Source organism: Astyanax mexicanus, chromosome 14 (genome assembly GCF_023375975.1).
Source record: "Astyanax mexicanus isolate ESR-SI-001 chromosome 14, AstMex3_surface, whole genome shotgun sequence".
Lineage (NCBI taxonomy): Eukaryota > Metazoa > Chordata > Actinopteri > Characiformes > Acestrorhamphidae > Astyanax > Astyanax mexicanus.
The window spans coordinates 14860137-14873231 of NC_064421.1; the positions used below are offsets into that span (position 1 = coordinate 14860137).

At 40.0% G+C, this 13095-nt stretch overlaps 1 protein-coding gene across 2 annotated transcripts in view; it reads right to left on the reverse strand.

Annotated features, from left to right (window-relative positions):
• Window positions 1–13095, reverse strand: part of cdin1 (CDAN1 interacting nuclease 1) — a 78704-nt gene that overhangs the window by 23881 nt on the left and 41728 nt on the right. For both annotated transcript variants that reach the window (XM_007257394.4, XM_022673079.2), the window contains 2 exons: window positions 12129–12194; window positions 11733–11838 (listed from right to left, as the gene is read on the reverse strand). In XM_007257394.4, the coding sequence (XP_007257456.2) occupies window positions 11733–11838; window positions 12129–12194 (172 nt within the window). The remainder of the gene's footprint in view (window positions 1–11732; window positions 11839–12128; window positions 12195–13095) is intronic.

A 13095-nucleotide genomic window follows, 5' to 3' on the forward strand; every position in this document is an offset into this window, starting at 1 on the left:
ACAGAAAACTGCGAAGAATCCCTGCAATGGAAATATGTACCTACTACTGTCTGAAAATTTAATTTAAGTCTTTGAAACCTCCTTTCACGAAAACATTATAATACTTAAGAAATAAAAAATAGTCAAGATAAATCAATGCTCAATTTTATTTGCATATAGCAAAATAAAAACATGACATCCCTGTCAAACATAAGCCTATATAACTATTACCAATAAAAATAACTTTAAATTAGGATAGAAGCAGAGCTTCTTATTCTTTTGTAAACAAATTTAACAGATCAAAACAAAAGTGTTTCAACTAGGATAAAGAATAAAAGAAGCCTTTATATACATAAAAGCAACAAGATTTTCCAGTCAAATAAACAAACCTATAGGCTTTATCAACTATAAATAACTTAGTTACAATATAAGCTACAAAAGTGCTTCAGCCAAAATACAACTCTTTATAAACATAAAAGGAACATGATATCCCCGTCAAATAAACAAACCTAAAGGATTCATAAACTTTAAATAACTTAAATAACTTACAACATACGCTATAAAAGTGATTCAGCCAGTATAAGGAAAATATTGTATGTAGTGGAACTGATTGAGGTGGTGGAACAGATTAGATGTTTTAACGTTACCGCTGCTAACCTGCTCCACTCTCCGGCACAATTTGCAGCAAACTGAAGTTTAGCAGACCTTTGAGAGTTGAACCAAATCCTCACCACTGAATTAGACCTCCCTCCTTCAATTGATCACTTGTGGAAGCGGCAGGGGCATTCATTTTGCATCAAAAATGTCCCGTGCTGGGAGCCAAGAGGACCCGCGGCTGACCGAGAGGACCCGCGACTGACCGCTGACCGAGCGGACCCGTGGGCGGACCGAGCGGACCCGAGGCTAGGCTAGGCTAGGCTCGGCTTGGTTCCGCTCCGTTCCACTCCAGCGCGGAGCATTTCAGATGCAAACCGAGCCTACCTTAGCCTTGGATCCGCTCGTCCCGGCTCCGTTTGGCTCCAGCGCGAGGCATTTTAGATGCGTAGCGGACCCGAGCCTAGCCTAGCCTAGCCAAATCTAGCCTAGCCTAGCCTAGCCAAATCTAGCCTAGCCTAGCCTAGCCTATCTGGCTACGTGCCTATGTGATTACATCATCACGCACAGAGATAGTCCAGCTACGGAGGCTGATTGTGTTCAGGTGTGCGGCGAGCTGACGCCAGTAAAACACCTGTCCGTGACAGATTCTGTAAATAATACATATCGATATACCACAAAAATGATATCACCGTTATTGAAACATTTCTTATCGCGATAAATACCGATATCGAATTATTGTCCAGGCCTAATATAGCTGATTAAAATCATAAAAATCAATAGTCATACTTTACATTTATACGGTGACTAGCAGACTCAACATAGTCTCTTCTTTTCAACCCATGCTGTGTCTACTTAAAAAAATATACTCTCTCACAGTGACAAGCAAATGTGTTTATTATATAAGATGATTTTTTTTTAATAAATAAGTTTTACAACAATACAATTGAAAGTGGTTATAATTGAAAGATAGGCTTATAAAATATATATGCTTATTATTTCCCCAATACCTCATTTAATACAGAATTATTTAGTATTTTTCCTTGCCTAAGAATAAAAAATGGAAGAGCCATATACTAGGGACAATTATTTCCATCACATTGTACTGTACATAAGCTTCATACCCTTAAGCCACCAAAAATTAAATAAAAAAATAAAAATCGCACCTTAGAAAAAGCGCTCGTTGTTTCCACGTGTTGTTATAGGAGTTGACATGTCAGTCAGCTACAATGAACGTGTGAAATACAGTACACAGCTTCTTCCAGCTCCAGCTCTATTTGTCACAAGACTACCTTTGTGGCGGAAAAACAAGAGCTCACGTCTCTGCTCGTGTTCACCAACCCAGAGTAAGAAAATATCTCTGGGCTTAGAGAAGCTCTTAAGCTCAAAACCATTTCAGACATCAAAATTCTCCTGTTAGATTGGGTTTTACATAGAGCCATTTTAATAAAGTCACACTGCTCACTGTGCCCCAAGACAAGATCTCAAATCATGACCAAGATGACAAATGTTGCTGACTTCTGCCTGGAATGAAACCCGGAAGGTCAGTGAAAGAGGGGAAGGAGTGCAGGAAGAGGGGGGCTTAGAGCTTTAAAATCCTGCATATGCTTCTTTAGCTCTAACGACATAAATCTCTAAATCTGCAGAAAGGGGAAAAAAAAAGTTTGCTCAGAAGTTCCGTAACAAAACAGGAATTCCTTGGAAAGCCATGTTCTTGCTCCCAATTACTTTAGGCTTTCTTTACAACTTACTGTCAGCCTGGGGTTTCAGAAACTCCAGCCGCGCTCCTCTTTGTGTTCCAATGCTCATTTCTGCTGCACCTCCTGCGCATCAAAGCCCTTCTTAACCCTAACTTTAAACGACAAATTTGTATAATACGCCAGCACAAACCCGCAGAATAAATAAGAGAGAAATGAACGCTTAGTGGGGGCTAAATCCTGTGGCCGATGGGAGGCTGAAACGCCTGGATTACATGCGGAGCGCGTTAAACAATGCGCCTAAATATGCATTGAAATCCTTAAAGCATGAAACCACCTTGTCATTCGCCATTAGTATTCTGAGTTGTCTGTCATACATCTCGCGTTACACTTGGGTGTATCGTGGTGGTAAATGTCATGTGCTGAGGGTCGCAAATTCCAAGAGGATTTCTTGAAGCCATCTCATGTCAACTTTATTTCTCTAGAGCTCTTAACGATTAAACTGTCACAGGAGCACTTCGCGGTGTGTTATGCACAGCCTGCATCTATGGAGAAGTCGAGGAAAAAATTATGGCTTGAGATATTGGGTATAAAGAACTGGCCTGTGTGGGATGATGGAACACAAGATGAAAACGTCATGACATGTGGATCAGGATGTTGCTAGAAAAGAGCTTAAGCCCTCACAAACTAAGCTTTAAAGAACTAAAGTAAAATCAAAGAGGTGAAGCACAGAAACTTTAGCTTGTGTAAAGTTTATAATGCCTGGTAAAAGCTGTACAACTATACACACTCTGTGAGCACAGCTATGGCTTTTGTCTTTCAGCAGGCAGAGCAGAACAGAATGTGTGTGCTTGTAGTATGTGTGTCACAGATGACAGTGGCAGAGGGACTGTCCTCAGGGTTTGCCGAGTGATGTCCGGCCTCATTGGGATCAGCGGAGACAGGGCTGTGGGGCCGCCAGCCCCTCTCTCAGGTGACACGCTCTATCTGCATGCTCCTGCTGATGGCCTTCTGTGGGCCAGTACACCTATACCCTCAAAGCATCTATTCCGGGCAAAAATACACAATGCATGTGTGGATGTAACACATACACAGACACAGACACACAGAGACGCATGCACTCACACACACATGTAGACAGAACAGCTTACTGCTTCAGAGATGATTATAGCATGTCGGAAAGCACCCAACAACATGCTTCTATAGATCATTCTAACACTACTTTTGACTATTTAGTTAATTTAATGACTATTTATTTCTTATTAATATTTTGTGTGTGCTCGATTTAAGTAGTTCAACCATAATATAATTGTCTAATTATGTAATTCTACCATTATTCTGCAGTAAGAATACATCACTTTGATAAAATAACTGTTTTATGAATGAATAATAATACATAAATACATAAATATATAACATTTTAAAATGGTTTGTGAGCTAATATATAATTAAGGTAATCATAGGGAAATGTATTTCTGCATCAATTACGTGCAAATAAAATAAATAAAATGATGCACAGGCTGTACTGTGATATTAAGCTATTCTCTTATTGTACACAGCATTAAAGTAAACAGAGAAATATAAAATAGCTGAACAACAATGTCAGAAGACATATAATCTTCGCTGTTATTAAGTGATATCTTATCAAAGTGCTGTATACTTGTGCTTCCAGTGCTTGTGTATGGCAGCTACAGAGCAGCTTTCTTTCTGGACAATTCCATAGTTTCTTCCCAAAACACACTTAAAAAAACGACACTTAACTTACTACAATAATGACTACACTTCTAATGGCAGTGCACTACATTTAACACACTATTTAGTGTAGAAGTGTGCGGTTTGAGACACAGCATCCATTTTCAGTGTGTGCAGCCATCTTTGTGATGCACCCATGCACGTTAACGTCAATTATGTTGACGATTCGCCCCAGCCTTAATAGCTTGTATTTATTAATTTCTTTTTTTGTCTTACCAGAGTAAAGAAGATGGGTGATAGCATGATGGACATGTCCATTAATATGACCGCACTGTCCAATTTCTTATATGAAGAATTAATTCAATGTGAGGGCTATCTGATTGACCAGCACAAGACGATAAAAAAAGTCAAATTTCTTGCGCGAAACTTAGGATGTAAGGAACAAAATTAATTGAAAAATGTTAAGGTGTTCAGAAACTGTCAGATTAGAGGTAAGTCAACAAGAGAGCAGTGAAAACCATTATGTATGGAAATTAGAGACTACAACAGTGTCTTGGTTACAAGCAGAAGAACTTTGAATTTACTACTGCAACTGCCTAATGCCTAAATATACAGTCCCAACTGTTTATCAGATTATGATAAACCTAAAATAAAATTCTGCTAAAAAACACAAATCACAGGGTTATTAAACTATTTTAAGCAAATTAAAGTATTAAGTGCTGTTTAGTCTCTAGAAAGTGAGGAGTATAAACTATAACATCTAAAACACTATACAGCTCCGGAAAAAAAAAAAAAAAAAGACCACTTAAAAATGATGATTTTTTTTTTTTTTTTTACCAAATTGAAAACCTCTGGAATATAATCAAGAGGAAGATGGATGATCACAAGCCATCAAACCAAGCTGAACTGCTTGAATTTTTGCACCAGGAGTGGAATAAAGTTATCCAAAAGCAGTGTGTAAGACTGGTGGAGGAGAACATGCCACGATGCGTGAAAACTGTGTTTAAAAACCAGGGTTATTCCACCAAATATTAATTTTTGAAAACGTAATAAATATAAACTAGTTAACTTTGTATTATTTGAGGTCTGAAAGCTCTGCATCTTTTTTGTTATTTCAGACATTTATCTTTTTCTGCAAATAAATGACAACAATTTTATTTGGAATTTGGGAGAAATGTTGTCTGTAGTTTATATAACATATACCTATAAATAGCGAAATCAGAGAAACTGATTCAGAAACTGAAGTGGTATTTTATTTTATTTTTCTAGAGCTGTATGTCCAAATGTTTGGGGACCCTCTTTCTAATAAACGCATTCTGCTATTTTAAGCTGTATTCGTTGCAGATACTGAGGCTCAAAATTTATCTTGTCCCTGTAAAGAAGCACTGCCAATAGAATAGGACCTTTCTGGATCAGATAAACATATTGGAACATATGGCCACTATGCCACCACTAATGCCAGGCATTGTACATAGCAGTACATAGCCCCCAGCACAGAGATGTAGGTCAGTGGATCTGAGTTCTCTGGAATTATCATTCTCCTTCCAACACATTTAAGATAAGGTAGATAACAATTTCTGCTCAATAATTCAATCATTTACCTAACAGGGCTTTAACAAAGTATTCAATAATTTTATTCGTGATTTTCACACAATAGACTGGTTTAATAATAAGCATAATCAATAAAGTATAAAACTTAAGTTTAAAAGAAGTATTTAATCAATTCATCATTTGTGTTTCTTAAAAAATCTTTCTGTTAGTATTCACAAATTCCACAAAGAAAACAGAAGGATACAGACGACGTGTGATCATGTCAACTGTTTCCAAGTGGTCAAACTGCATGATGTATATGATGAATCCAAAAGTCTTAACCCCATTTCATAGGAGAGAGAAATGAGCCATATTGTCCTATTATACTGCCATAAATCATTTTTGTCAACCTCTGACAGCTTTTTATCAGATCTAACCTTTTCAAGCCTCCATTAGGAACGCTAACATTTTCAACTCTGACACATCTGCAGCATACGGATCGCACAGCTGATTAACTTTAGGCTAGGGCAGCCAGCCAGCCCTGTTCATTTGCAGCAAAGCCCTCTTCACCTCTTACAGAGGGGGGAAGCAATCATTCCATATCTACAAAAAATATGATAAATTTTTTAGAATTAGAATTTTATTTTATTTTATCTTTTGATCTAAATCCAGAAGGCATTTTACAGTATGTAGCTCACTTTAGAGTCATACATGTGAGGTGATTGTTACCTCACCAGCATGAAATAGAGTATATGATTCATGATGTTCACATAAATGCATAGACAAGCATCCCTGAGCTAATGGATCTTAGTTTTGGCTTTGGTGAATACAGCAGCATGGCAGCTAGGGCTGTGTATAGGGAAGAACCAGGCGATACTACATGTATCACGACACAGGGGTTACGATTCAATATACTGTGATAGATTGCAATACTGTAAAAAGGATTATATAGAGTGATGTTTTTAAATAAAATGTCTATTTAGTAATCAAATCACTGCCTGACCTCAATCTTAAAAATGATTAATCAAAAATCGATACTGTTTTAGAAAACCAATATTAATATTGTACGAATATTTTTTCACAGTTCTAATTTGGCTTTAGGAAGAAAAAACAGTAGGATGAATGTCTCAAATCCTGCTCTACTGATGACCATGTCTGACAAACAGACTAAACCCAGTCAGAGAGGGAAACCCCCAAGCAAACAAACCCAAAAACATTTAAACAGAGCCATTCAAACAGAGGCTCAAGGGCTTACGTTTCCGTTCTGATTCGGAGTGGGAGCTACGCTAGGACGAATGACATCTTTCCCCATTCGTTTTGGGTAGGTTTTTATTTACAGGCAGCCTCCCTGCCAACCGCAGCTTAGCCCTGCCCTCCATCCATGATGAGGAAGCAGGTTACCCTGGAGCCGTATTTCATTACATGCCATGTTTAACTATACCCACGTCTCCTAAAACACACACGAGGCTTATTATGTGCTTAATATTCACCATCAGGTGAATAATTTTTATGCAACTCTGATAGTTGGGGGAGATGGATAACTCAATTATCAGCACATCCGTCACACAGCTCCCTGGCACGGGGAAGGCTGCAGATAAGATTGATGGTAAGACGAGACCAATGGCTTCTTCGCCATCACATCCAGCCAGTGGGCCTGAACACACTTTTTTTTTTTTCTCTGTCGCCTTTCGTTCTTTCCCTTTTTCCCCCCCCCACCCCTCCTCTGCAGCCTTCATAGGCAAAGCGTCATTACCCCTCACTCCACTGAGGAGAGTGTATTATGAGGTTAGTGTTTTGGCAAGGCTATTGTTTGGATGATGAATATTGTTGGTGAGGGCTTTGGAGAGAAAATTAGTTGTGTCATTTTGAGAGAAATACAACACCATTCCTCACTTTTTCATCTCTCCCCACACTCGGCTTAAGGGTAAATAAGGAACAATTAGCAATGGCCACAAGCGCTAGAGTTCCTTCAAATGAAAACAGGCAAAAAAAATAAGCTAATCACCAGAGCCGTCGCTCAGGAGCGATCTACTAATTAAAAAAAGTGACTGCTATTGTAAGCGACTGTGAGGTCATTCAAAAGGAAACCCAGCATGCTTTTTAGTGGTTCCCTCCATCCCCTGACCACCCCCTCCAAACCGAACAAATGAACTAATGCCTGTCTACAAAGGTCTCTTGCCTTAAAACGAAACCATACAGTGAATTAGAATCGAAAGCAGTGATGTCAACGCAATGAGTGCGCGATCGGGTGACATCAGTTCGGCTGGACAGTGCAGTGCAGTGAAGGCAGCCGTTCATTCTGTAGGGAGGAGGCGGGGTGGGGGGGGTCTAAGGGGGGCTAGGAGCGTCTCCTGCTGCTCAGCCCATGAAGTAGGCTTAACAATGGGAGAGCACATTCAAAATGTCAGATGTAAATGTCAATTAAAAATTACAAGGGAGCTCCAAAAGGTGGGTTTTGAAGGGACTGACATTTTTTTGACATGGCAGAGTTTATCAGGCGAGGCAGCCCGCAAACATGACGGCATCGGCCCCGTCAGGTCTCCCTACGTGCATGAGCAGAAAGCCACTGCTTTTTAAAAGCTGATGCGAGGGTCCCTCACTGCCACTCACATCTTTCTTACATCTTTATATCAGAACCTGCTATTCTAAAACCCCCTCCATCATTACAGACACAACTGTATCAGATACAATAAGTAGAGCTGCTAAATCATGGGACTATTCTATCCCGAGGCCTGCAGGGTCTGTGTCTCTCATCATTCAGGGTAATGGAAAAAAAGGATATGTTTTTAGCCCTAAATCATGTCAATTTTGATTGACTAGGACAGTTTTCAGTCAAGTATTGTCTCATTAAATGCTACATCTCTCATAGTCTAGGAATGTTCTCAATTGTGGGCCAAATTTTCTGGTCAACAACGTTTTAGGGTCTTTAATGAGGCTCGCTAAAAGCTAAGGGCTGAATTGTTCAAACACTGAGCCTATAGCACGTCTCATCTCACTTGCGCTTGTGTTTCCAGCACATATTGTACAATTTCCAAATAAAACTGAACGTATAAAACGTAGAAAATAAAACACGCAATTGATGATGACCTCTGCATTGCTTGGCTTATTTGCTCCAGTCAGCTTTGCAGCCTTTTTTCAGGAAATATCTCATCTTCACAAAGACACAACATCTGTTAAAGAAATCATGACACGCTGGCTAAAAATACAAGTCATTTAGATGAATGGTAAGGCCTATTCACAATGACTAGAATAAGCCTTCTCAGATTTAGACCATTAAGGAGAGGCTGAGGAAGTCTATAAATTCTAAGGGCATTGTGAAATAGCCCTGCCTGCAGTGCTTATCATTATAATGACAATAATCACTTTACTAATCTCCTGCTCAGAAGGCGACGACCCAGTCATGAAATAACATTCAGGAGACATCATTAGGCAGACATGAAGGTTGCCCTTTCCTGACCAAACTGCTTGTCAGGTCATCTCATTTTCTACGTTTGAAATCCAGCATCGCTTACTTTGAGAGGTGAATTCTTAATCTGATAGGTTCATGAGAGTAGCATAAGTGCTAACAGAACAAACCCAAAGCATACAGGTAATATTCTGTTTGCGTGGCTGGCTGACCCAGCAGACGTGGTGTGAGTGGCTGTCTCTGGACAGTGTTCTGGGGTCAGGAGCTTGCGGCTCTGCACCAGCATGTCACAATGTGTCAGCCGGCCGTCAGCCCCAGCATGGCTAGTGGGGCTGACCTTTCAGCTCGGCACACAGGGCCACGTTTGAGCACTTCCCCCGCCATAGCCACAGTTCCACACATACAGTAAACACACACACACACAGTCCATCTGTTACCCAGCAAGGTGAAGTCTACAAGCTAGCTAAATTTGAGAGTTTAGGTGTACATTATCTAAAGAACCTGCATTAAAACCCTTTATGCGTCCACTATAACCCTTTAAACTGCACTGCCTAAAGTCATGTTACAGGAATACAGGAGTACTGTACCATATTTTGCTATCTGTAATGATCTGTGGGATATGCGTCACTTGTCGTTTTGCATGGACTATGCTGTCTAGTGTCTACTGTTTTTGATAATGCCTTCTATAGCAGTTCACATGACATTGATGTTGAGGATTGAGGAATGTTAAATGCATCAGAAATGGAATGTCCCATTCATCTGTCTCCCACTATTAGGCCGCACTCGAACTCTAATAAATTCACACTGCAATGTGATATGCACACTGGCCAACAAGATAACATCAGGTGTAACTGTTCCCAAGCTATACCCAGAGGTAACAATCATGATCAATTTATGCGCTACCATCCCGTGACTTTTGGCAGGGCAGTGCAGTATGTTGATAAAAGTATGGGTGGCATTCAGCTGGTTCTTACTTCCTTTCCTCCAACACGTATTGTGTGTCTGTGTGGGGTGAAAATCATTTCATGCTGTACACATTTCTCCATTGTTGTATGCAGAATACGACACAGCAGCGATGAATCATTTGGAAAGAAAGGCTTTTCCAGAAAAACGAAAACAGCTGTTTACATGACCTCAAACGTACAGCCTTGCTCAGAAGGCCTGCTGCAGTTTATTTCGTTCTTCTTTTTTTTATAAATATGATCATCACAGAGGACACAACAAGGCTTCATCTACATTCTATCCTTCACACACACACACACACACACATACACACATACACAGATGCAAAAGGAAATACAGAGAGAGACAGAGGCAGAGCTAAATGAGGGAGAGGGGGAGATGATCTCATTTCATGCTGTAGAGGGTTGGCTCTGCATCCAGCCTTTAGCGAAAGAGCCACAGGCCGTTTCTGTCCGCCACAACAGAGACGTATGGGCCTAATCAGCTCTTACCCTTCCAAACCAATAGATGAAGGCATGCACCCACTCCACCTGACAGGCCAGAAATTGAAACGTCCTCAGGAAAAAGAGGGTTTAAGGTTGGCCCATATGATGATATATACTCTTACTGCAATAAGAAACTGGGTATCAACAGAAAGCAAGAACATTACATGATTACTGCTTGTCCTGTACAGTAATGCAATGTTAATACAGTGTTGCACAGGTCAACTATATAAAAAAAAAAGTGACTGAGTTATGAAGCTGTTGTGATGCAGATATATATACAGCTCTTAATTTGGTAAAATTGATTTTACCAAATTAAAAACCTCTGGAATATAATCAAGAGCAAGACAGATAATCACACTGCCATCAAACCAAGCTGAACTGCTTAAATTTTTGCACCAGGAGTGGCATAAAGTTATCCAAAAGCAGTGTATACGACTGGTGGAGGAGAACATGCTAAGACGCATGAAAACTGTGATTAAAAACCAGGGTTAGTCAATTACCCGGTGAAAAACATTAACCAGCCTGTTTTAACATTTTGCGTGTGTCAATTTCTCGCAAGCACAAATGTGAAACAATCAATGAAGGAAAGACTACTGTTTTACTGTTCCATGATCCCTACAATAATACTCCCTACTATTAAACAATAAAACGAGTCAAAATACACATCTGGTGGTCTGGTCATTTAAAAACTACTTGTCAATATGGCTGCCACTCAGATATCGACGAGTCGAATCATTTGTCAGAGACCTGTCCATCGACTGAGATTCTTCACATCGAGCAGTGTCAGTGTGCAACAGAACACGACAGATAAAAGCTCTCAAAATTGCACAAGCATTGCATATCAATAAAGAAGCATTCATGTTCTAGCAGAACTAGCTGGTGCACTGGTGAAATGTGATTTAAACATATTTTATTTTACAATGTTTACGTTGCCCTTTATATTTTATATTATATTTTTAGGGTTGCAACTAATGATTATTTTGGTATCCGACTTATCTGATTATTACTTTTTCAATTTGTTGATTAGTCAGTGATTATACATGCCATGTCCTCCATCACTAAAAATGCTAGAAACAGTGACTAAATATGTAATCTGTTGTGTTCAGGCACTTTTGAAGACACAAACTAAGTTGAGTATAAACTGTCTGAATGAGCTATTTACCCATCTCCTATTGCACTTCTGTCCCCAGCACTCTGTGTAATGCGATACTATTACAAATTAATGATTAGTTGCCAATGAAATTTGTAGTCAACAAATTCAAATAATCGAGATTGATGATTGTATCTACTAATCGTTGCAGCCCTAATATTTTCCCCAATTTATTTTCATATGTTTAAATTAACACAAAACAGCATTATAACATACAGGGGTTTTGAGGTTCATACCTGTTCCAGTAACTCCAGAACTGCTCGTTCAGGTACGTGCGATGACTCTGCTCATCCCCGAACGAAGCCTTGCTTTCAATCCAGTGAACAATGTGGCCTTCAACAGCTGTGGGATCAGAAAATCAACTGTGATGAGAGTAGATCAGTGTCTGCATACTGAATACAACCTGCTGTGGCTTTCTACAATTCTGACTCTCTAGTGTTGGAAAGCTGCCATTTTCATGCAAAAGAGGGTTAAATTATATAATGGCATTACTGTAAAATTGTTTTTTATTTTTTTTTACACATTTCTTATTTTGTCTGGTGTAACTGCATAAGTATAGAAATCACTACTTTTACAGACCTGAAGTAAAGTCAAACTGTTCAACAGTGTGTTTTGATTCTCCAGAAACTCACCGATTGGGACCTCGAGAATAATGTCAGGGGTCTTGTCATAACCCTTGGCCCGTAGATGATTCTCATCTGAGGGGAAATATTGTAAAGCAATTAAATTGTAATAAACAAATTCCACAAAAGTCACACGCTCTTAAGTGACAAACATGACCTTTACTGTATGAGCTGCTTCCAGATCACTGACCTAAAACCTAAATCACACAATAGAAATGAAAAAGCCTTTTGAGTACAAGGGCATTTGAGGAAAAAAAAAAGAAATGTAATGAATAAATGACAAAAAAAAAAAAAACCAGAAGCTTACTGTGCTACATCACTTACATCTTGATTTGGCTAAGGCCACATGTGCCACAAATGCAGAGGCTGAAAAAGCACACACTGAAAAAGCAAAGCCATTACATCTGCCAACTATTTGCAACCACTGCACAAAAATCCATGGAGGCAGGTTGGTGGTGGTGGAGCGTGTGGGGCTGGTGAGCTTCATAAAGAACAGAAGGGATAGGGCTGGCATTATAGCAGCTGAAAGCATGACCCCTGCGCGTGTGTGCCTCAGCCATTGTCCTTGACTCCTGGCGCGGTTCGACCATTATCCGTGGAACACCTGATTTCTCCATTAAATCTCAGGCTGACCAGGTCATTCAATTCTGGGGGCTGGCCTCTCTGTCTTCAGCCAAGCTCGACTAATGGGGTGAGAGGGAAGAGAGGCGAAGGTCTCTGGTGGTGAGAGGGTCTGGGCTGTGTGGTCTCTCTCTTAACACCTACCGGGCTGTTGACATTGTCATGCGGCACCGATCGCCTTTTTACATCACCTTTGATTAAAATTAATGGGCCGTCCCTACTGTTGGGGAGCTTATTTCCAATCCATTTATCAGTTGGGTGAGGCTGCCTCTGTGGCCCCTGCGCCCCAAACTTTGACAGTTTTAGAACAGTCCTCTCGGCCGCCCCCAGTAAGGTCAGCACTCGGGGCCCAAAT